Source organism: Sturnira hondurensis, unplaced genomic scaffold (genome assembly GCF_014824575.4).
Source record: "Sturnira hondurensis isolate 20B ecotype Veracruz unplaced genomic scaffold, ASM1482457v3 Scaffold0006496, whole genome shotgun sequence".
NCBI lineage: Eukaryota > Metazoa > Chordata > Mammalia > Chiroptera > Phyllostomidae > Sturnira > Sturnira hondurensis.
This window is the reverse complement of record NW_028079127.1, coordinates 14,627,953-14,650,148: the sequence shown is the minus strand read 5'-3', so window position 1 is coordinate 14,650,148 and position 22,196 is coordinate 14,627,953. Positions and strand designations below refer to the sequence as shown.

At 54.4% G+C, this 22,196-nt stretch overlaps 1 protein-coding gene across 1 annotated transcript in view; it reads left to right on the top strand.

Annotated features, from left to right (window-relative positions):
• Positions 1-22,196, top strand: part of PTPRN2 (protein tyrosine phosphatase receptor type N2) — a 385,188-nt gene that overhangs the window by 101,061 nt on the left and 261,931 nt on the right. The window contains exon 3 of the mRNA XM_037049518.1: positions 10,655-10,768. Coding sequence (XP_036905413.1) covers positions 10,655-10,768 — 114 coding nt within the window. The remainder of the gene's footprint in view (positions 1-10,654; positions 10,769-22,196) is intronic.

Sequence of the window (22,196 nt, the reverse complement as noted above, 5' to 3'; positions counted from 1 at the left end):
TAACTTATTTTCTGGTCCTCTCTTCTAAATGCTACTCAGTGCATCCACAGATCCCCGTGCTTCTCAGGGTCCCTGTCCTGGCTGTGGGTGGACTCAGTGTTCTCTCTCAGAAGGTACTGCTGAGGGTCATGCCAGGGAAACCGTACCTGAATGGGGCTGCCCTTGACACTCTACGTCGGAACGTCTCCGGGGCTGTGGGGTCCAAGGGGACATGTATCTGTCAGCAAAGCTACTCCCTGTTGAGACTGTCAGAGAAGACAGCGGTGTCACCAGACCCCTTGGGACAAGAGCCAGCGGTGCAGGAGGCACACCCCTACGGTGCCTGGCTCTTGCACAGGCTGCCACTCTTAATCATATTTTAATTTCCAAATAAATTGCTTTCATTATCCTTCAGTCCACAGTACCATGTTGGCATCCCTGCTCATTACGGTTCCTCCGCCCTCTGCTGAGGTTGGTGTTTAAATAGCCGCAGCCGCAGTGCCGTAATTAAGGACGGTCTGTGCTGGTTTACAGGAATTATTATTGTTTAGTCTTTGAGAAAACCACTGGGAGAGCTGCTGAAATCAGTCCTTTGGATGGAAGCCCTCAAGGCCGTCTGAGGACTGACTGTCCCCAAGCTTCCACTGCAGAAGGCCTCCGGGTTCCCCGCGCTCCTTGGTCAGAGGGTCATCTGAGGTCTGGCAGGGGCCGACAGCACCCTCTGGGCTACCACCATCCTCACCAAAACCTTGCCACCATGAAACCAAATGAAGTTGTTTTTGTCAAAACAGTGTTTAAAGAAACATATCTCCCTACCCCCAGGATCTGGTCTTACCTGAATTAGAACCCAGTGTGTTTTCACAGTTAGGCGATGAGGTCCTCTGCGAGCAAGACTTGCTTGTTTCTGGTGAGATGTCTGGGAGTTGAGGATGGACCTCGATCTCCACGTGGACTGCGTTGGCCCTCGGGTTCTGGGACACAGGCCCGTCTGTGGCCTCAGAGCAGCTGCCCCCGCACCTGGTCCTCGTAGCCCGGGGACCTCGCACGTCTGCCTCCCCAGTACCCTCTCTACTGTGGGGAGCGTCTGTCTCCCTTTGCACTTCTTAATTCTCCAGGCTTTTTAGTGCTCGTAAAAAGTTGTGGTAAAACACACCTAACATAAAACTTACCCTCTTACATTCCTCTTCATGTGTGCGGTTCAGCGGCACGAAGTATATCACCTCCATCTGTCTCCAGAACTTGCTCACTTTTGCAACCAAACTCTGCACTTGTGAGACACTAACTCCCCATCCCCTTGCCCCCGGGACCTTTCTCTCACTCTCTGTCTCTGTGAATCTGACCTTCTTGGGACCTCACGTGTGTGGAATAACTGTAGTCTTTGTCCTTTCGTGCCCAGCAGCCTTCACTGAGCACAATGTCCTTCAGGCTTGTCCACACTGAGGTGGGTGTCAGAACGGCTTTCCTTTTTCAGGCTGAGTCACACCCTGTGTATGAGGGACCACAGTTTGCTTATCTAACCAGCCAGCCACGGCTGGACACCAGTTGCTTCTTGGCTACTGTGAATAACACTGCATGGACCTGGGTGTACAGATACCTCTGGAGTCCCTGCCTCTGATTCTGGTAAATTCCTGTTTAGTCGTGGTCAAGCACTGTGGGAAGTAGGACTTACCCTCCCCTCAGAGGAGACAGATGGACAGAGGGTGGTTCCAGAATGCAGGGTTCACTGGGCACCAGCGTGTCAGCGGGGACAGGCACATGCATCTTGGGACGGGGATGGGGGTTCGAGGCGATGAATCTGGCCCCTGGGATGTGGTGGGGGATGAGGTAAATAGGAATGGGTCCTTCTGTCTACCCATTACCTACTCCACACACTGGGTGCGCACTGGGCCGAGGAAAGGGAGAGACCGGTGGCGTGGTGCTCCCAGCGTAAGCGAGGCACTAGGTCTCTCCTGGACTTGCCAGGCTGTGGCTCCTAGGAAGTGCCCGGCAGGGCTGGGCATCTTGGACTAGCCTGTGCCATTCTCCAAGTACATGTGGCTGGCTACTCACAGAGGCCACACCAGGTCTGTAGAGACAGGGGTCGGCCACCTACAGACGGCTGGGCTCCCTGTGGCCAGGAGACACAAGACTCCCTTGTGTCTAAGGAGTCTTTTCCATCCCCTGGGACTCAGGGCCTCTCCTCGCACCCCCCAGCCCACTCTTGTCCTGGTTTCTCCCCCCACCAGCTTGAGAGCAGATTGGCAGGGGCGGTGGAGAGAGGTCTCCTCAGGGCGATGGGACAGGAGTGTCCTTCTTCAGCTTCTGTCTCAGGGCTGTGGGTGCACCGGCCTGCTGGGGCTCAGCTGTGCCCATCCTGCGAGGAGGGTACCTCTTGGGTAATTGGAAGGTGAGACCTTCCAATCTGAGGAGCTCCCTGGGGTCTGTGCATGGGGAGGGGTGGTGAAGGAGGGAGAGGCAGAGGAGGGGAGGGAAGGGATTCCCCCATGAACCTGGTTATGAACAGGGCCCCCCTCTCGGCCACCCTCTCTTTCCCTCCCTGCCTTCTTCCGTCCCTCTCAGGAAGGTAAGCAAGGGGCTCTTCAGTTGGTAGAATAAGAATGGGTGCAGGGGCAGCAATGGACAGCTGGTTTTGAGTCACTGTCCCTGTGCAGATAAGACGAGGCTCCCAGATTCCCTTTTCCCTCATCCACGTAATGTGCCATTTTTGTGTGGTGCCGCTCCGGCCCTCAGTGCCAGGGCTTTCTATTCTTGGTTGAATAGTCAGTGGACCGTTCCGAGCTGATAAGAGGAGCGGCCACGGTTACTTGGCAACGGGCTGGAGCAGAAGGCCGCTGATGGGGAGATTGGCTGCCCCCGATAACCCGCCTTTCTCCTCCCCTGCTGCTTATCTCCGTGTCCACAGCAGACGCACCAGACACCCGTGGAGACTGGGCGGGATCTGAGCTCCCAGCAAATGAAATTCACTGAGTGCCTTGGAGCTGGCCTTGGTAGGGTCCCTGTTCCCGTCCCCTGCCCCAGGCCTGGACAAGCCTGGCTTCCCAGGGTGCCCCAGTGTCCAGACCTAGAGGCCACAGCCGGCCACCCCTTGCCCTGAGAGCAGACAAGGAGCCCAACTGTTAGTGACAGAATAGAAAAGAGTGCTGAAGTCGCCAGAGTGTTGCTAATGTGTCCAGTCTAGACCAAGGGCAGAAAACTGGCCCTCTGCTTGAGGCAGAATGACAAAGTGACACGTCAGAGAAGCCACAGGCAGCGTGTGAGACAGGTGCACGTCAGGGCTGCTTTGTGGACTTCTCATTTTTTAAGTCAGGTTCTCTCCCCATAAACGCAGTGCTGATGCCATCCCTTGGTGCCCACTGCATTGAGGAGCCCGGGGTCTCTCCCACTCGCCTCGCCTGCTCTGGGCTCCTGCGTGATATCTGGGGCCGTGTGTGAAGGACCATTGAATTTAGAATTGAAGAGAGGTTCAGATTATTTGGTTCTACTCTGTTTTTCCAGAAACAAACACCAGCATCCTGAGGTGTTTTGTCAGGCTCAGACAAAGGTGGTCACATGGCAGAGCCAGTCGGGCCCTGGAGGCACTTTCCCTGCCCCTGGTTGCAATGACATTTGGTGGGTCCCCCCGAGTAGTCTGTCCCTGGTCAGTCCTGTCTGGTGCCACCCAGCAAGTTCAGAGGCAGGTTTGGTTCTCAGAAGCTGTGCTTTTTTCAGTTGTCCATTTACCTGGCTCCTCAGATGGCTTATAAGCCCACAGCAGATGTGTGCCTTGTGCTTTTTATCTTTACAGTTTCTCCTGTCCTGCACTAGGCACAGCCTGGGGAGATGGGGCATGTTCAGAACAGGCATGTGCGTTCGTGTGTCCCAGAGGTGCATGCTGGGCTCCTGCCAGCACTGGGTTTTGCACTAGAACACTGGGGGCAATTCGGTTGGATGTTTACTATTATTATTTTTAATTGTGTGCATTTACTTTTCTAAAAAAATAAGGAAGCAACAAAGAGCTATAGTGTGAGCCTGATAAATTTGAAGCTGAAACATGAAACCCTAGGAAAGGAGAAAGAAGCAAAAGTGTCACCAGCCCCATGGTCAGATTGCTAGGATTTAGTCTTCACATTGCCCTGAACTTCCCAGCATGCAGGAGGCAAAGCAAAAAAGACTAAGTTGAGTGGAAATGATTTATACATTGTTACATGCATAACAAAATTCACATATGAGGTTGGACAAAGAGAAATGGAGGCCGGGTTACCTTGGACTCTGAGAGTCTGATCAACAGCAAAACCCAGCTTTATTGGTCCTGATGCTCAAAAGTGACCATCTTCCACGTTAGATGTCTTACATCCCAACAGTGAGGATTTGTATAATTTATTTAAAAGTAGCAAAGACAGAGCCAAAAGGCCATTTGCATTGGTTTGTATCTGCGTGAAACAGTGAAAAGAAAATCCCTTGTAGTAAAGAGTAAGACTGGACTCGGGACTTGATTGCTGTGGCCCCAGCCTGCCATGCAGCGGGTGGACAGAGAAGCAGCAGGGCCGCAGCCAGCCTTTCCGAATCTGGCAAGTCCCTGTGAGCCCACTTCTCTTCCTTCTCATGTGACCACACGCTCGGCTCTCCCTGCTGCCTTGCAGTCTCTGGTCTACCCTTCATGCTGGCCACTGGTGAGGACCAGCAGCCTTGTGGCACTGGGGGGCGGACACTGGGTTTTCAATGCACCCAGCAGCTCTGCAGAACTTTAGGGGCTCGCTCTGGTTCTAGGAGAAGCCTCTGCACCTGCAGGCTCCCTGCCAAGGGAGCTGCTGGCCCCCAGCCCCACATCTGCAGCTGTGGTCCAGGAAGGTGGGCAATTGTCACAGCTCAGAGAAGTTGGTAACTTTTACCAACAGTTACACTGCTGTGGTTTAGGGAACCGAGGCACAGTGGAGAGAGTGACTTGCTCCAGATTGCACAGCAGGCTGATGGTGAAGCTGGGGCCAGAGCCTGGTATCTTTGGGCCCATTTGGTGGTGTTTTCTCACCGCCCTTCAATAGAACTCAGAGGTGTATGGCAAATGCAGTCTTTCCTACGTGAGGGCACTGGGGAGCTATGGCTTCAACATCGTTCTAAGCAAAGTGAATGAAGTCCAACCAGTGTCTCATCAGGACTGTTTATGCCCAAAGTGATGTATTTTCTCTCAACTCCAACCTTATGTTTTATTCTGTTGTTTTCTACTGAAGGAAAACCTAGGGTGCTAGAGCGTCATAACATGGCCAGGAGTCAGGGCAGCAGCTGCAGGTGGTGTGGCGGGGGCGGGGGCCCAGCTGGGGGCAGGCCTCCCAGGCCCTTGGGACCTCCGGTTTCCCGTATAGAATGGAAGGGCCTGAATGAAATGCATGCTTCTGTTCTCTTCAGCTCTCCGTGGAAATCCAGAGTCTTCTAAAGGCCACAGGGCATGACCTGCTGGCCTGCTGTCCACAGACTCTGGGCTGCTGCAGAGCGAGTGTCCAGGGGTTCATCCATTTCAGGATGGAGAAGCAGGATGGGCAGAACTGCTCTGCCCAAGATGGAGAGCGGTAGTTCAGAGAGGTTAACGCCACCATTTGAAAATCTATTACTGCTTGCGCCTAAAACACTTAGATTCAAGGGATTGAAAGGCACGGTTGATAATATCAAGAGGCGAGTTTTCTTTGCAGGAAGGGCTAAGCACTGGGAGGCTCAGGTGTGATTCGTTGTTGCCAATCAACACTGCACTCAGGATTGCCAACGCTGGCCGCCCCCGCCGCCCACCTGCAGGGCTCTGGGCGCTGCAGACACTTGAGCTGCCAGACCTCGTCTCCAGGGGTCAGAAGCCAATAGGCGTTTAAATGCAGTGGAGGTGAGCGGGTGTGCCGCAGACTTCAGCCGGCTTTGGTTTCAGTCATTATGAGGAGGTGAAGGAGCTGTTCTAACGTCCTCCCCCCCCCACCCCAACATGTTGCAAAAACACTGCTCAGGCAGTGGCCAGGGGAAGCAAGGTCCTTGGGGCGGCCTGGCTCTCCCACCTGCCTGAGTTCAGACCACTGCTGACCACAGCTTTAGGGCACAGATTTTGCCCCGTTTGGTGGAGCCGTTCCTGAGGAGGGGCTGTGCGGGCCATGTCTGCCTAAGAGTAAGCCCTCTGCCGGGCAACCCCGGGGCGCGGGATGGGGTGGGGCTGCTGCCCGCTCTGCCCTGGCTGTGAGGGCTGCCGTGCTCCTTGCCAGCAGGCTACTGAGACCCATTTTCCCATTGAGGTGTGATGCCCACGGCAGTGCCCAGAAGGGCAGTTTAGGCCTTTTTTAATGGGACATGTGGATCCTGGGAGCTGGCTCCGATGGGGTCTGCAGACCTGCCTCTTAGGCCCCCCATTGTACTGGAGGAGGGGGTGGGTGGCCAGCAGCTGAGTGATGCTGGAGCAGGGCAGGGGGGGCTCCCTCGGCCTGCTGTGGAGGCTGCAGACGGGGTAGGAGTCCCTCGGCCTGCTGTGGAGGCTGCAGACAGGGTCTCGGACCCCTGGTTTCAGTTGGACAGCCTCAGGCACCTGCAGTCCTGAGGGGCTGATTAAGTCTCAGACTCCGTGCTGACAGCCCTCTGTGTCAGGGTGTCTCGGAGTATCCCGTGCACAAGGCACTTCCTTCACAGTGACAGCTGTCTGGAGGGCTAGAGAAGGGGGTCCAGGTGCCCACGACCCTGTTGTGCAGAGCCTGTGCTCTGAGCACTGCTGTGAAGGGGACTGTCCCCTTCACCCCCCTCCCAGCAGGTGCATCTTCATCTCCCAGGGGTCAGAGGGCCAAGTCTGGTCCACTCAGTCTAAGGACGAGGACTTATCAGGGTGTCTGTGGTGCCTGTGGGAGATGCTTGCAAAACTCATAGGACAGATGGCACCATGGGGACGATCTGGGAGGCTGCATGATGCTTTTCCCAGTGTTGAGTGTGCTTGTGCAAGTGTGCACACGTGTGAGTGCATGCGTCTTACCCCCGCCTTACTAGGAAACAGTGCCTTCATCTCCTCCCTGGAGCTGGCACTGGGCACACCTGGTGGGCCTGTGACGTGTCTGGCAGCCAGACCGTCATTGTCCTGAGCTGGACACAGCTGGCCTGTGCTGTCCTGATGAGGGTCCAGCTGTGCAGGAAGACTGCCACCAGGGGTCACTGTTGATGCTTCATCTTTGCCTCCACCTGGGGCCTAACTTCCACGCAGGGAGGGATGGATGAAGGAGCAGTTTGGACAGTGCGATTTCGAACTAATGGGTGCTTAGCTGAGCAGGTGCAGTCCCTGGGCCAGGGGTGGGGCTTGGCTCCTGAAGGCAGGCACAGAGCCGGGCCCCAGGCTGACACCTTTGATTACCCCTGCCTTTCCCAGGCACAGCTGGAGCTGCAGCAGACCGACCACTGTGGTCCTTCCATCCTGGGGTCACTGGCCACCTCACTGGGCTAGTGAGTGCATGTGGTGCCCACTGTGTGTGGTGTCTGAGGCCCTGACTGCATGTTGCAGGCCATCACTTCCAGGGCTGCAGGGAGCAGCTGGGCGGACCCAGCCCAGGCCCCTGAACGCCCCGCCCTTGCCCCCACGAGGAATCTGCACACGGACGATCTGTTTCATGGCGCTCCCCTGCCCCCTAATAACTCCGAGCTCACCTTTGCTGCACACTCCCTTGTGAAGATTTTGTCATCGTGGTACCTTGTCTGCCTCTCTCTTCTTCCTCCAAAATCAGGAACATTGATCTTGGGGTTTCCAGGGAATAGTTACACACACACGTTATTTCCATGAAGAAACTATTTACACAAGTGATTGAACAGGTAGGAGCATTGCAATGTCCCTAATAGTGTCCTAAGCTAATTACCCTGCTTGGAAAATCTGAGTGAGGTGATCACGTTATATTTATTGATTCCTCAGTCCCATTATCTCTTCCCAAAGAGATAACAAAGAAATGTAAAAAAGGCATTTGAAAAAGAAGAAGGTGAAATGTCTTGAGTGCAGAGAAATGGTCACGTCACCACAGGGAACACAACTAGAGCCACCAGAGGCCACATAAGTAAGAAAGGTCTTGTGACCTGATGTGACCCACCCACGACCTGTGGGTGGCAGGTGAGGGCTCCTGGCCCAGGCCTCAGGGTTCCTCCTCTGGATCCTCGTGAAAGACCTGTGGTGGCGCCGTCAGGTGGACGCTCCTCAGCAGCATCCTTTCGAGTGAGCCTGAGGCCTGGCCCAGGGGAACTTGGCAAACACAGTTCTCAGGGGGAGACCAAGACTGACTTGTTCAGCCCTCGTCTGCCTGGTGGCCTGGCCTGCTGGTCACATGGCACACAGACATGTGTGTAGGCATCCGCCAATGCACACGTAGACAGGCACACATGATATAGACAAGACATGGGAGCACGTGCCACAAGTGCACATATAGCATGTAAGCATGTATGTGTGCGCACATTCACATAGACACCTGCATATACAAATACATATATACCCACAAGTACAAACCCATAGGTACCTACACATGCACACAGCAACACAATACATGTATGTATGCAGAACACACATATAGGCACACCCATATGCACACACCTGTACATGGGCATATATACACACATGGGTAGGCACATGTACACAGCTATACATGTACACACACAAATATGTGTACACATATACATGCAAACAACACCCGTCAACACTTTTCTGAGAAGATACTTGTAACATTGTACACCACAGACCAAATTTAAAGAATGATGGCATTCCACCTCAGAAGGGAAATAACTTACTCAGGACATTTCCAAACAGTCAGGAAATGCCTTTGGCCCTTTCTCTCTTAGAACCTGAGTGATTCCGTGTGTTTCCTGAGGGGCGTGATTCTCAGGTGTGTCTCTGGCAGTGTGAGTGCCACGGAAGTTGGGCTGGGGGAGCCCAGGAGCCTGAGTTCTCTCCCTTCTACTCAGCTGCTGACCCCTCCATGGCCATGGCCCCCACACTCCAGCCTTGGTTTCCTCATCTGTAGCATGTGGGGTTGGGCCATCTCGCTCCTTCCAGTTCATACACTACAATTCTGCGTCCAAGGTATTCCCATCTGAAAAGCAAAACAAGCAAGCAAATCTCCTAGACCCCGAGAGCAGTGTGGTGATCACCGGAGGGAGGGGGTGGGGCAGGTGGGAGAGGGTAAAGGGGTGGTGAACACACAGTCCAATATACAGATGACGTGTTATAGACTTGCACACCTGAAACCTATATAATTTTATTAACCAATGTCACCCCAAAAATGCAATAAAAAAGAAAAAAATGTGTACATTAGTGAGTAAAAGGAAGAAAAGATGAAAGTTTCAGGTACATTCTAAAGAGTCTTCATTTTCTCCCCTTTGCCCCCTCCTGCCCCCCACCCTGTCCCTGCCCACCTACCCACACCACCCACAGGCACAGAGTTCTTGGCACAAAACCAAATCAAAGAACAGGGACACTTATTGTCTGTGTTCTCGCTGCGGACTGTTCGTCTCACCAGGTGGTATCTGTGGGGACGAGGCCCTCCCTCCAAGGGAGCTGTTACCGAATTACTCGGGGTGTAGGTGGCAGATGCATGAGTTTTGGTGAGGCCCTTGGGTGGGGCAGAGCCTGCAAGCCCAGCATGGCAGAGATGTGGCCAAGGGGCTCCTCGTGGTCACTGGGGCTTGCTCCCAGCAGCTGGCAGAGCCTCTGGCCTTTGCAAAGTCCTGAGGAAATCTGCGAAGTGCCCGCAACACATAAGATGATTTTCTGCTAATCACACGGCACTGTCCATCTAAGCACATGGGTGAGATCAGACCAGCAATTACCCAGTCAGCCTGGCACTGGGCACATGTGCTTCTGCTAATTAAACTTGTTGCATTTGAATGGCTTTCTTCAGCTACACTCGGGGCAAGGAAACTGTTGTGAACAATGAAAGACGTGTTTCGCTCCGTCCAGCCTGAAACCGCAGATGGCCGCACTGTGTGTCCCGCACGGGGCCCTGAATCGGCCTTTTGTGTGTAGGAAAGGCGGTCATTGGAATGTTTGAGCCCCCCCAGGAGGCTTGTCTCAAAGTGAGCAATTGGAGAATAAAGACTCGCTGGGGCCTAAATTCATTGGAAGGGGTGGTTTGGATGGACACTGATGAGCAGGGTCTGCCGCTTCAGACCTGGAGGGAGCTGCAGCAGCGCCCATCTGTGCGCCCTGCGCTGACGCCACCTCTCCTTCGCCGCGTCCTCTGAGCCCCCCTCGTACCCACCTGCCTGGCGTGTCTGGCCTCCCACACGGTGCCCGCGTGGGAGGCGCTCCTCGTGGCTTCTGCAAATTAATGTGACACTTCCTGGTGTCCTGTGTCTCCTCTGGGAAACTGGCCCTGAGCGCTACTGACTTTTGTCAGAAATGTGAAAGTCACGGCCTGCAAATTACAAAAAGAGAGGGGTGGGGAGGGAGGGGCAGAGGAGAAAGGGATGAGAAGGTGGAATAAAAATCCAGCTGGCACTGGGTTCCCGAGTCTCTTCTCTCCAGCTTTGCCTTTGTTTCCCACACACTCTGCTCTTTATTTAAATAAAACCACAGCTCTCCAGCCTCTTGAATTCTCATAGTCCCTTGGTGACTTTTAGACACCATTTCCAAAGCCTCAGCACGGTGCATGGACGGCATAATCTTTGCCTCCTCTTTGAAAATGAAACTTGACTTTCTCTCTTTGCCTCCCTTCTCCCACAGACGGAGTGTTTGGAAGGTGCCAGAAGGTTCCAGTGACAGACACCTACCGCTATGAAGTGTCACCGGGGGTCCTGCAGCACCTGACGACCACCTTGCAGAAGCTGTCCCGCACAGGTAGGCCAGCGTAGGCAGCAGCCCGAGCGGAGAGTTCGGGGACTGCCGTTCCACTGGGCACTCAGCAAACACTTTACTTCTCCAACTCTGAGGGCCTCTTAGGTAGCAAGGAAGTAAGAAGGGACGAAGTGAGCCAGGGTGGCAACGGAGAGCGAAGGGCGGGGCACAGGTGGTCTTGGTCATGAAGGTCACGAGGCAGGTGTTCCCTTCAGGGTGGGAGTGGCGGGGTGGCTGCCATGTGCACGGGGGGGAACCACAGCGGCTCCGGAAGCGGTTCGGAGGGTGTGCGGGCGTGCCTGTTGGGGACCGCTCTGCCTGGTTTCAGGAGCTGTAACCACCCCCCATGGCTAAGGCTGAGTGAGCGACCTCCGGAATGCAAGCCACTAAGGCGACAAAGCTTGTCTCTGGCAGCAACGCTGCTTCTGCTTCATCCTCCAGCCCCAATGCTTGGTGGGTTAGTCTATGACGTGTAAGACCCCTCAGAGGGGGGGCAACCTAAGCCAGACATGCTCACTTGGGAGGCCGTCATGGAAGGACTCGGGGGGCTGCAACAAAGAGGGAGTGATGGACCCTCACTGCCCGCCCCTGGCTATTCTGTCATAGCCCGAGTCCCCATGTTCTGTGGGAGAAGCACTTCCTGGCTCTAATCCATTTAAGCCTGAAAACCTGTGATGGGGGAGGCAGTGCAGCCTCTTGCCCCGCTAGAGGGGGATCCAGGGTAGTGGGGCATAAGAAAGAGTTCCTAAAAGTCCTGTGAGGCCTGCTTTGCTAAGAGTGTCTTCATTCATATGATAAGGGTCCAAGCAGGACATGAGTCTGTCTCCCAAAGTTTCTACAACCCCCTTTCCTGACAGACACTGACTCAAACTAAGCCCTCAGATTTGTTTGAAATGTTCTCTACTGTTTGATCCTTGCTGCTTGTATTCCTGTGTATTACAACCCAAGAAAAGCCGTTGAGGAAGGGGCTCCAGGCCGTTTTCCTCTGAGAGATTGGCCACTTCTCCTCCCCAAGCAGATCATGTCTTGGTAGTTTCATTTTCATCTGTGGCAGATGGGGGGACTTGCAGGAAAAATCGCCCCCACAAAGGCTGGAACTCACGAGGGCTGCTCACCTTGGTTGACCTCATCTGACCCCATTGCTGATCAACCTCGAGAAAATCAGTCACTTCCACCTACGTTGTAATGCCAAGTGTTGTCATTCAGTTATTTTGGAGGAAATTCCTGCTACCTGTTTGCTTCATGGGCTGCTCAGATCATTTTTTAATTTTAATAACTTAAAAATTATTCTATGTAATTTATTATTTATAATTTACATTATGTATATGCTTTTTAAGTTGAGGGCAAAGTGTGAGTCTTGCCTGTCATGTTTCTGAGATAAAGTGGGGGCTCCTCACATGCCCAGAGCCTGGACAGGAGGCCCATGGTGAGCACACGTGTGTGGGTGAGCGTGCAGGCACAGCTCTTGGAGCAGCCTCATGTGGTGGTCGGGACATAAAAGGCCCCACAGTGGTGGGGGCAGGCCTGAGAGGGAGGGGCCAGGAGCCAGGTCCCTGGGTGTCCCAGGCTCCACGGGCTCTGAGCTGCTTCATAAAGCAGTGTCTGTGTCCACTGAGCATGTTGGCTTGTGAAGGCCTCAGAAAATTTTGAGTGGAGGGTCAGCAGATGTGGACCCACACATGAGGGGGCTTTGTGTATGACCAGCCGTGTGATTAGTGGCAGGGCATGGCCATCGCAAGTGTGGGAGCTGGCCGAGCGGCCCTCCAGCTGCAGTTGGTGCACCTGGGCCTGGGACGATGGATCTGATCGGGTCATGGAGGAGGACGGGAGCCCGTGCCCATTCCCAGGACAGAAGCTGGCCGCTCGTTGGGGAGCAGGGGAAGCTGAGAGTGGCGCTGAGGTGTGGGGTGGCAGGGTGGCCCCTGGCAGGGGCTGCAGATTAGAGCGAGTGGGCAGAGGAGATGATGTGTTTCCACTAGGGTCCTGTTTCGCCTCATTCTCCATAATCAAGTCAAGTCATGTGGTAACTGGGTGGCCCAGGGTCAAGTGTTCAGTCTCTATGGAAGCCTAGTTGCCAGCCAGGAGCGGTTTCTTAAAAGGAGCATAGTTATCTGTGGAGGACGTCCCCTCTTTGCTCCCAAGGGTCTGCACAGTGATTCCCCTGAGAGACCTGCTGATGTCCTGTGGGGGCCAGAAAGTGGAACAGGCTAGAGAGTTGATATGCTTCTTGGGCATCATGGTCCATTGTGCACAGCCGGGGCCACCTCCTCAGTGGGAGAGGAAGGGGTGCCTCTGCTGGCTTGGTGAGCTTCAGGGTTCAGTGTCCAGCTTCAGCAGGACCTGCCCATCTGTCCACACTCCAGTTTTCAGCAGCCACTCCTTTCTGGACAATGACCCAACGTGGTAAAGGCCCCGTGCAGGGCAGTCTGAGCCGTAGGAGGCACAGCTGGTTAAGGAGGCTGTGGAACACAGAAGCAGGCAAGCTTTTTAGTTAGCAGGTTTATCTCAGTGCAGTTGTGGATTTACAGAATGGCTGAGCAGGAAGTAGAGTGTGTCTATGCTCCCTCACCCCCCTACCCCTGAACAGGTCTCCCTATTCTTGCATTGATTACTGTGGTCCACGTGTGGTGATTAACAAGTCATTCCTGATACATCACTCACTAATGTCCACAGTGTATGTCAGGGTAGTTTTGTATCCTGTACAATGACATGTGTCCACTTCTGTCCTCCCCAGGACACCCCAGTCCCAGGGGTCTGACAAGGACTGTGGAGGGGACCCAGGTCTCTGCATTTTTAGTGGGCACCAGAAATGCCCCTAAGAGGCAGGTGCTCCCCTGGTGCCCTGGGACCTCTGCTGGGCATCCTCCTTCCTCCTGTGACCACATGCCAGGCTCCTGTTGCTGGTCCGTGCCCATGTGCAGGACGTGTCCACGTGCCCTGCCTGTGGGCATTTAAAGCTGGGGAGTTTGGGTACAGTTTAGATTTTGGACTGCCTGTCCTGATGTTCGCCTTGTACCAGTCCTATTTACGAGGCCCCAGCACTGCCACCCTCAGAACCTGCCCGCACTGCCTTCACCCCAACAAATGAACACACACATGCAAATGAACACACATGGACTAACACATGCACACAGGCTCACACACACATACAGATAAGCACATGCATGCCCACACAGATATGTGCATGCAGACGGTGCATGTATACATGCACATGCCAATACGCACAGTATGCACACGTGTACAAACACGTGTGTGTGCCCACACCACTTTGGGTCCCCCATCTGATACCGTAGCACCCAACAGTGCCGTGGGACCTGGCAGGTGTTCTCTGATTTCTTCAGCCCAGCTCCCTGCATGTTGCCACACTGTCTGCACTTCTTAGCTTTCTGCCCTGGTCACAAGAGGCTTGAGAGGGGACGACACCCCTGAACTGTTGGGGGGACTCTTTTCGGGAAGACAGACTCTAATCCTGCTGGTGTTCTGGGCGTGGTTCACGTAACACAGGACAGTTTGGGGAAGGGAGTGTTTTCGGGGCCCTGCCGTCACGCCACCCAGGTCACCACATTGGCTCAGTGCTAGCTGCATTCTGGCCACGTCCTGCAGACACGGATGCTTGTCTTGGGGACAGAGAGTGGCCTCCCTGCCACGGGAGAGCTGTCTCCACGAAGAAGGAAGGGAGGTGGGATTTAACTGTGCAGCTTCCTTCTTCCATGTGGGTACGTCCGTCCAGGACCAGTACATTCGCCTCATTTGCCAGTGTTGTCTCCCACAGGCAGCTTTAGTTCCTGGGCAGACACATTGGTCTCTCGTGGGTTAAATTTTTTTAAGATACATTTCACTTCTGATGAGCCATTAAAATTCATTGGCATGTAATTCTCCATCATGAAAACAGCTATGAATTCACTTCTTGGCAGGGCCTCCTGATGTATTGAGCTGTACATCAAAAGCAAAATCAAGAAAGCAAACTGAGAAAAACCTGTCCACCACAGTGTCGTGGTTCCTTGAAAGAGAATGGACCAGGAAATCCCTAGTGATGTGGAACAGGGTTGGCCGCAGCGCTTGCAGACCAGGCTGGGGCAGGCGCCGGTTCTGGGCTCCCTCTGCTCAAGCCTGTTGGTGCCAGGTCCATGGGACGAGCTTCAGCTTTCCCTGGGTCTTTGTCCTTGTGCCGTTCTGCTCACAGGCTGCCCACTCGTTCTCACCCCTTTTCTGCTGCAGATCAGGGTCCTTCCTCCTTGCTCCCCACCCCAAACTTCGGGTGGCCATGTGCTATGAGGTGGGAGACGAGGAGGTGCACACTGTGGTCTGCACAGTCACAAAGCCAATAGGTGTTCTTCACAGGATTTACATTCTATCGGGTGGACGTTTACACATGCAGGTGCATGGCTGAGGCACAGCCAAGGGTGGGAAGTGGGGGACCATGAGGGGCCGATGGGACGGAACAGCAGCTGACTCCAGCCCACCGGTCTCAGGCCCCAGACCTTCTCCCCCACGCCTGCTGCTTCTAGCTGCTCTGCAACCTGGGGCGTTTCTGTGAAGGAGCCGCCGTCAGCTATGCCAGCTCCGTGCTTCTCACCACGGAGTGTGTGCAGCCACGGGTGAGAAAGGGGTGGGAGGCGTCACCGACAAACTTAGTGGCCCAGTGGCAGCCAAAGTCAAGCATTTGTCTACCTTATGCCTCAGTCACATTCCTTTACCTGTGCATTTGCTGACACGTTAGGGCGGAGCCTTGAGCAGGTGGGAGGGAAGGAGGAGCCCAGGTTGGACTCCTTCCCGGAGGAGCCCAGAAGGTGAGCTAACGCCTGGGTCAACAAGACGGGTGCAGGTGTGTGCACAGCGTGGAGCACTTTCCCCCTGATGCATTTTCCTCTCCCCGGCACTTAACCGGTGGCTGCGAATGAAACCAGGCACGCGTCCCGCACCTGCTGTGGAGATGCAGCCGGTCACTCAGTCACTCATCCACGTCCACACCTGGGCAGCGGGCGTCCAGTGTGAGGTATGGTTCAGCCAGAGGACTCCAGGGCACACCCAGCCGCTCCCTCTGGGCCCTGGCCTGGCAGTCAGACGCCAGCCCCCAGTTTCCACAGGAGCTTCTCTGGCAGCTTTGGAAGATTGGCCCAGGATGGATACAAGCCAGCCAGTCTGCTGCCTGCCACTCGGATTTGGGCTTGAAAAGCAATTGCTACAGCCCTTTTGTAAAAAGCAGCATCACTTTGGATAGTCTGAGTGTGAATGTCATGAGAGAACACTCTGAGCACTGTGTTCTAAGGAATGTGAAGAAGTTAAACTATAAACTAATGAAAGGGACTCAGAAAGGTATAGCAAGCTTGAATAAGCCTAGAATCATTAAAAACTTTATATATGAATTCACAAAAAGTAGTTGTGCATGCCACGAGTGTAGCCTGCAGTCGTGGTGGGAGATTGCTGTCTGCAGTGTGGGCCTCCACTCCCGCAGATGCGATGGCACAGCCCGGAGCACGCGATCGTGGGTGCCGAGCCCTCGTCAGCTGAGGCTTGTGCTGCGTGCGCACAGCACCTCCAGCTCTGCTGGCCTTCGTTGCTCAGCATTGACTCCTGTCTCCTGTTTGGGGGAAAAATCCCCCTGAACTAGACTTCTTTCTGGGTTCATATTTGCTTATAGCATCTCCTCATTGGCCCTAAAGGACCCTTCTTCCTGGTGGATGTTGCAATCAAAGGATACATGAGGGGTCTTAACTAGAAGAAGACCCTTTCCAAGACAAAAAGTTTTCTCTCAGCCTCTAAACAGAAAGAATGGTAAGGGAGCTCACGGTCCATGGCTTGAGGGTGGCTGAACTGAAAGATGAACTGTAGTCATTGTCCACACAGCAGAGGGCGCATCTCGGCCTTCCTCAGCCTCCTGGGCAGGTTTCCTGTGAACTCGGGACTCTCCCTCTCTTTGAAAAGTGGTTTCTAGGTTATTGAAAGACAAAGTGTTAGCAGCTCCTTCTGCTGCTAATGAGTCTGAAGTGGAGAGAGAATAGTCCCATAGGTAGGACAGAAAATGTGAAGGGTTTTTAGAGCTTTTCTTTCCCCAGGTCTTCGGAGCCACAGCATCAGGAGCTTCCCATGCTCTAAGCTGCCCCTTTGGGGACTTGACCCTGAGAGAGTGGGTCTTACTTTGCACAGTGAGTTTTCACCACTTTCTCTTAAGGAGCAGTGTAACTAGGAAGCTTGATGTCCTTAGATGTACAGATCTCATTATTTTCCAAGACATTCAGGACTCCCAGAACTCCGGCTCCTCCTATGCCTGCTGCCCAAACCTGGCCTTCTCCTGGGTCCCCCATGTCTAAAAGCAGGTGCCCACCTGCCCGTCTCCCTGTGCGGCTTCTCCACTCACGCTACATAGGCCCCTGAATCCAGCTGGGAGCCCCATGGGCTGGGGGCCTCTGTGCTCATGAACCATACACTCTGCCGCATCTGCAGCCTCAGAGTCAGTCGGTCACAAGAGGATGGGCCCAGAGGGATTCATTAACAACACAAGTTCATCTTTCTGTTTATCTGACTGTTTAAGCACTGCAAACATGGTATCCGATAATGTGCCAAAGAAAGGTGACAGTAGGATGATTGAAAGCTTGGACCAGATATCAAAGGACAAACACGTTATCATGAAACAAAGGTGCTTACTAGGCTGGGCTCAGTCATCCTGGGGCGGGGGTGTCTTTGCCCCATTTCAGACACGACAGAGGCTTGAAAGTATCAACAGAGGGGGAAATTGAGATCCAGACAAACCCGAAAGCTTTCCAGATGCCACAAAACGCAGCGTTCCTGAGAGAAGCAGGGAGGCTGGGGACAGGGGAACCCATTTATGAGCTGCATGGGATGCAATTCTGTCTTACACCTCACTAAAAGCTACATAGGTCATAGAGACCCTCACGCTTTTATTGTCTGAGATAATTCACATTGCAGGCTTGCGAGTTACCTGCATTGCCAAATAAAAGCCTTCGGATGCGCGTGGGCAGGTAATTACAGATTGGCTTCTGGACATCTTTTGGGAACGCGCTTACCCTGCTCTTCTCTCCCCTCTCACCTCCCTCCTCCTGCGCTCAACTTTCTTGTGGCTTTGTTGGGTTCTGAGGTGTTGGCTGGAACAATATGTGAATGGCAAAGCCATAGGAAGAAGCCCCTTTTGTTGGAGGTCAGGAATTGAACCACGAAGTGCAGGGACGCTGGCACAGATGGAGGAGCCCCGAGCCCTGCGTGCAGCCTCCAGCGTCGTTACAGGCCAGAAGCAGCAAGCCAGGCCTGGAGGGCCCAGCGCTGTCCCGTCTACCTCAGCTGTTCTTGGGTTACGTTCTCAGTGAACCTCAGATTTTAAGGCAACAAGCAGATAGATAAACACTCTTTGTAGAACATTACAAGCCAACTTGAGTCTAGTTTGTTCACCAAATCAAAGCAGGGAGTTCTCCTAGTCCTTAGAAATGAAACAAAACAAAACAAAACAGCAGGTGACAATGTCTTCATTACTCCCCATCTGCATGTGTGCATTTCTGCGTCGCGAGTTTGTCTAGAACCTTCATGCGTGGAGATGATCAGACGCTGCACACAGAGCCGTGCAGCAGAGCTGGAGCTGCATAGTGGAGAGTGGTGAGGGGCATGTGGGTGAGCACAGGTGAATGTGTTCAGAGGTTCCTGGGATGCCCTATAGGAAGCTGGTGTGGCCTCATCTCGGGGCTCAGCGACCACTTCCTCCTCCAGGCCAAGAGTCTCCACGTGTTACCTCATCAGGAGTTGCCATCGGGGCAGCCCGTCCGGAGCACAGCCTCCTATGGGTGCATAGCCATGGTCAGCCCCCACAGGCCAGAGCACCTCCCAGCCCTCTCGTTTACCTCCTGCCGTCCCGACCCCACTGATTGCCGACCGATGCCAGTACATGGTTCCTAGTAGCCTTGCACTCAGCTCTCTGCCTCTCTGCTCTTCCAGCCTGGCTTTGTGGGCCGGGTGTCTTGGCCTTGACAGGCAGGGAGGCCCTGATCGAAGAATGTGAGCAGCCGACGGGCACATTTCCACTTGCCCAGTTCTCGCCCCCGCCTCTGCATCTGGGCAGCTGACCTGCCTCGGCCAATTGGCATCGGCCAATTAACGATGACCTTGTCATCCTCGGTGGGGCTGGTTTTGCCCTGGTGATGTAGCTCAGTGGATTAGTGTTGTCTCAATGCGTCAAGGTTGCTGGTTGGATCAGGGCTCATACAAGAATCAACCAATGAATGCATCAAGAAGTAGAACAACAAATCGAAGTCTCTCTCTCACCCTATCCCTCTTGCCCCCTTCTCTCTCTAAAATAAAAAGAAAAAAACCTGTTTTTCTCCAAGGCATGCTGTCTGACAGAGATGTATGCTTGGTTTCTGCTTTGACAAATATGAAATTGTAAATGATATGCCAACGTGGTTTCTCTCATGCAAACAGCTGGATGAACCTGCCACCGATCCTCCTGTCCTTCTCTTCTGTGAGTCCCAGGAGCCAAGGGCCCTGCGGGTCGGGGACAGGGACGGGAGGCCTTTGCCCCCATAGAAGACGTACATCCCCCTTCTCCTATTGGCAAAAACGAGGTTGTGAGGTCTGGGTGTCAGACCATTTAAGTTCCACGAAAATGAGCAGGATGTAGTTGTGATGGGTTCACAGCCCTTATGGAGCGAGGACTGGGGCAGGTGGCCCCTCAGAACGTGGTGGCAGGACCACAAGCCCTTTTCGGTTCCCGTGACCTTCAGTGGCATGTGGTAGAGTGGAAGGCCAGACGGTCCTCTTGGGCAGAGGGGCTGGGCTCCGTATCCCTCCCTGTGTCCACACGAGCCTGGGTCTGCTCCTTCCTGTCACGTCAGGAAGACCCAGTCTTGAACTGCAGGGCTGGGGGCTCATACGAGGCAGAGGGTCTGACAGTGCTCTGTAAGCTGTGCTTCCCGGGCCCGTGGCTTCGCCCAGCCTCTGGTTTGCAGATCACCCGCTGCCAGTGAAGAGCCACTGAGCACAGACCCCCGTGTCTTCACGGGCCATTGTCACTTAGGGATGCACGCACCAGTTGATGTTCACATGCTTCCAACCACAGAGAAGTTTAGATGAAAGAAGCAAAGAAGAATCGACGGAATACAGTTGTGTCTGCCGTGTCCTCACACTGGTGCACGGCGGTGCTCACCCACAGCCTCTGCAGTCCCAGGCCCGCAGTGCCTCCCTCCTGTCTCCCTCAATCCACCCCCCGGGGGCCTCCTTTCTCTGTTTTCACTCAGTAGTAACTCGGCAAAAATCACTTCCATGGTTCAATGTTTGAGAAAATTTAAAAATTGATAATATGGTCCTCTGAAAGAGAGAGGTGTGTGCTTTTTCTCTCACTCAGTCAGTGGGCCAGCTTGGGGAATCTGGGATGGGGGAACCCAAAGGCTATGTCTGGGTCCCTGTGTGTCCTTCCCCAGCTGTCCCCCCTTCTGTCATCCGTCCTTCCTTTCATCTCCTGCTTCTCTTTTTATCTGTGCTTTTTTCTCCTTAAACCCCTGCTCTTGCTGCCTTTATCGCAATACTATAATGAAGGGTCTTCAAAGACCTAGTTTCAAAACACAGGCCCTGGAGACGGCCAATTAAGTACATAAAGACGGTTTGTGTGTGGAGACTGGAGACTTCGGGGCCAGAGATTAACTTGACAGTCCAGGTGGGGCAGGGAAAGCTGGGAGGCACCTGCAGCATCCCCCCCCCAACTCCCCTGCAGCTCCTCCCCCACCCTCGCCCTCCGCAGCTCCACAGCTTCTCCCTCTGCAGACCCCCCCCCCACAGCTCCCCTGCAGCTCCCTCCCCCATCATAGCCCCTCCCAGCTCCCCTCCAGCAGCTCCACCCCCCCAGCTCCCTCTCAGCACCCCCTGCAGTTCCTTTTGCCCTTTCTCAGCAGATTGTCACACCCTTTGGGCCTTCTCCTCAAAGCAGTGCTGGTTATGAGCTGTCCTTCAGCTGACTTTGAGAGGGTACCCCCTCTCTGAGCCTGGGCTCCGGCGTGGAGAGAGCCCCAGTGGGTGGGGTGCCTTGCTGAGATCAAGAGGGACAACCAAGTATAGGGGCTGTGGCTTTAGGGTCTGCGACAGTCCAGCTGTGGACTGGCGTGTGTTTTGTGTACGTTCCTGTGTGAAAAGTGCTGGAGGACAAATCTAAACCTTAAACAAGTTAACCTACTTGAGAGCAAATCGCTTGTTAAGAGTTTGGGGGCAGTTCAGGAGCTTCTGTGGAATAGTCTGTCCACACCAAGGTATGTGTTTCAGGCTATGCTTGGTGGGGCCAAGTACCCTGTCAGTTCCCGTCAGGAAGGGGGTGTTACTGAGCATGCTATAGACTGAGGACCGGAAGGCCGGGGCCAGAGGCCATGCTCCCTGAGCCTTTCAGCACCAGGTGGTGCAGAACGGAGAGGAGGGGCTGCTGGGCCTCCTCCCAGCCCTGCCTGGGGAGCTGACTGTGCCACCGGCCTTTGTGCTAGGGCAGCAACTCCCCGCACGGCCCCTCAGGCACTGGGTGTGCGGCCCACCCTTGGGGCCAGAATGTGATGCCGGGGAAGCTGTTCAAGCCTGAGTCTACGTGGAGAGGGCACGTGGGTGCCACTGGGAGCCCAGGGCCCATGAAGGGCCAAAGGAGGGGGCACAGCATGGCTTTCCCCTTTTTTCTGGCTCAGTTTGGAGCTAGGACTTTGGAGGCGTGGCAGGGCGCTGGAATCTGGGTAGCACAGTAATAATCACTGAAACAATCACAGCCAGCTTGGGCTTCAGAGCTGCCTGCTTCCCTCACCGGAAGCATCCGGTGGTGTTCAGAAGGCTCGCTCCTGCCCATGGGGGCCCTGCCCAGCGAGATCAGTGTCTGAGCACAGGCCAGGCCAGCCGGGCCTCTTGCCCCAGCAGGTCCCTGTGTGCTCCATGCTGAACGCCACCAGGGGCCTACCGTGCTGACTCCTCTCAGCTCCAGCTGTCCCTCCACAGCGGGCATCCCAGGAACGAAGTGGGGCATCAGGTGGGTCTGGAGGACATTTTTCCAAAGCCACAGCCATGCTGCTCAAACACTTCGTCCTTAAAGCAAACTCCGGGGAGATGAAGTCACCACGCCTGCGAGAAGGAGCACTTCTCCAGTCATCCCACCTCCTGCAGACGTCGGGTCTGGGCAGGAGCGTGTGTTCCTGGGCCTGCATGCACGTGTAAGAAACAATCAACCCAGCTTAGGGCTGGGGCTTAGGGCTGCTTGGATTCTTGCTGGTGGGGACTCGAAGGTCAGGCTGGTCAGCAGGCATCAATCCCACAAGAACTGCCTCTCCAGGTGCCGGTGGAGTCACAGAAGACTCAGTAGCTTAGGGCATCATGGAAGGGACAGATCCAACTCCCAGATAAACAATCCACCCGTTGGTGCACTGGTGCCTGGAGCGTGTCTCTGAATGGGGGTGTGGAGGCCTCGCTGTGG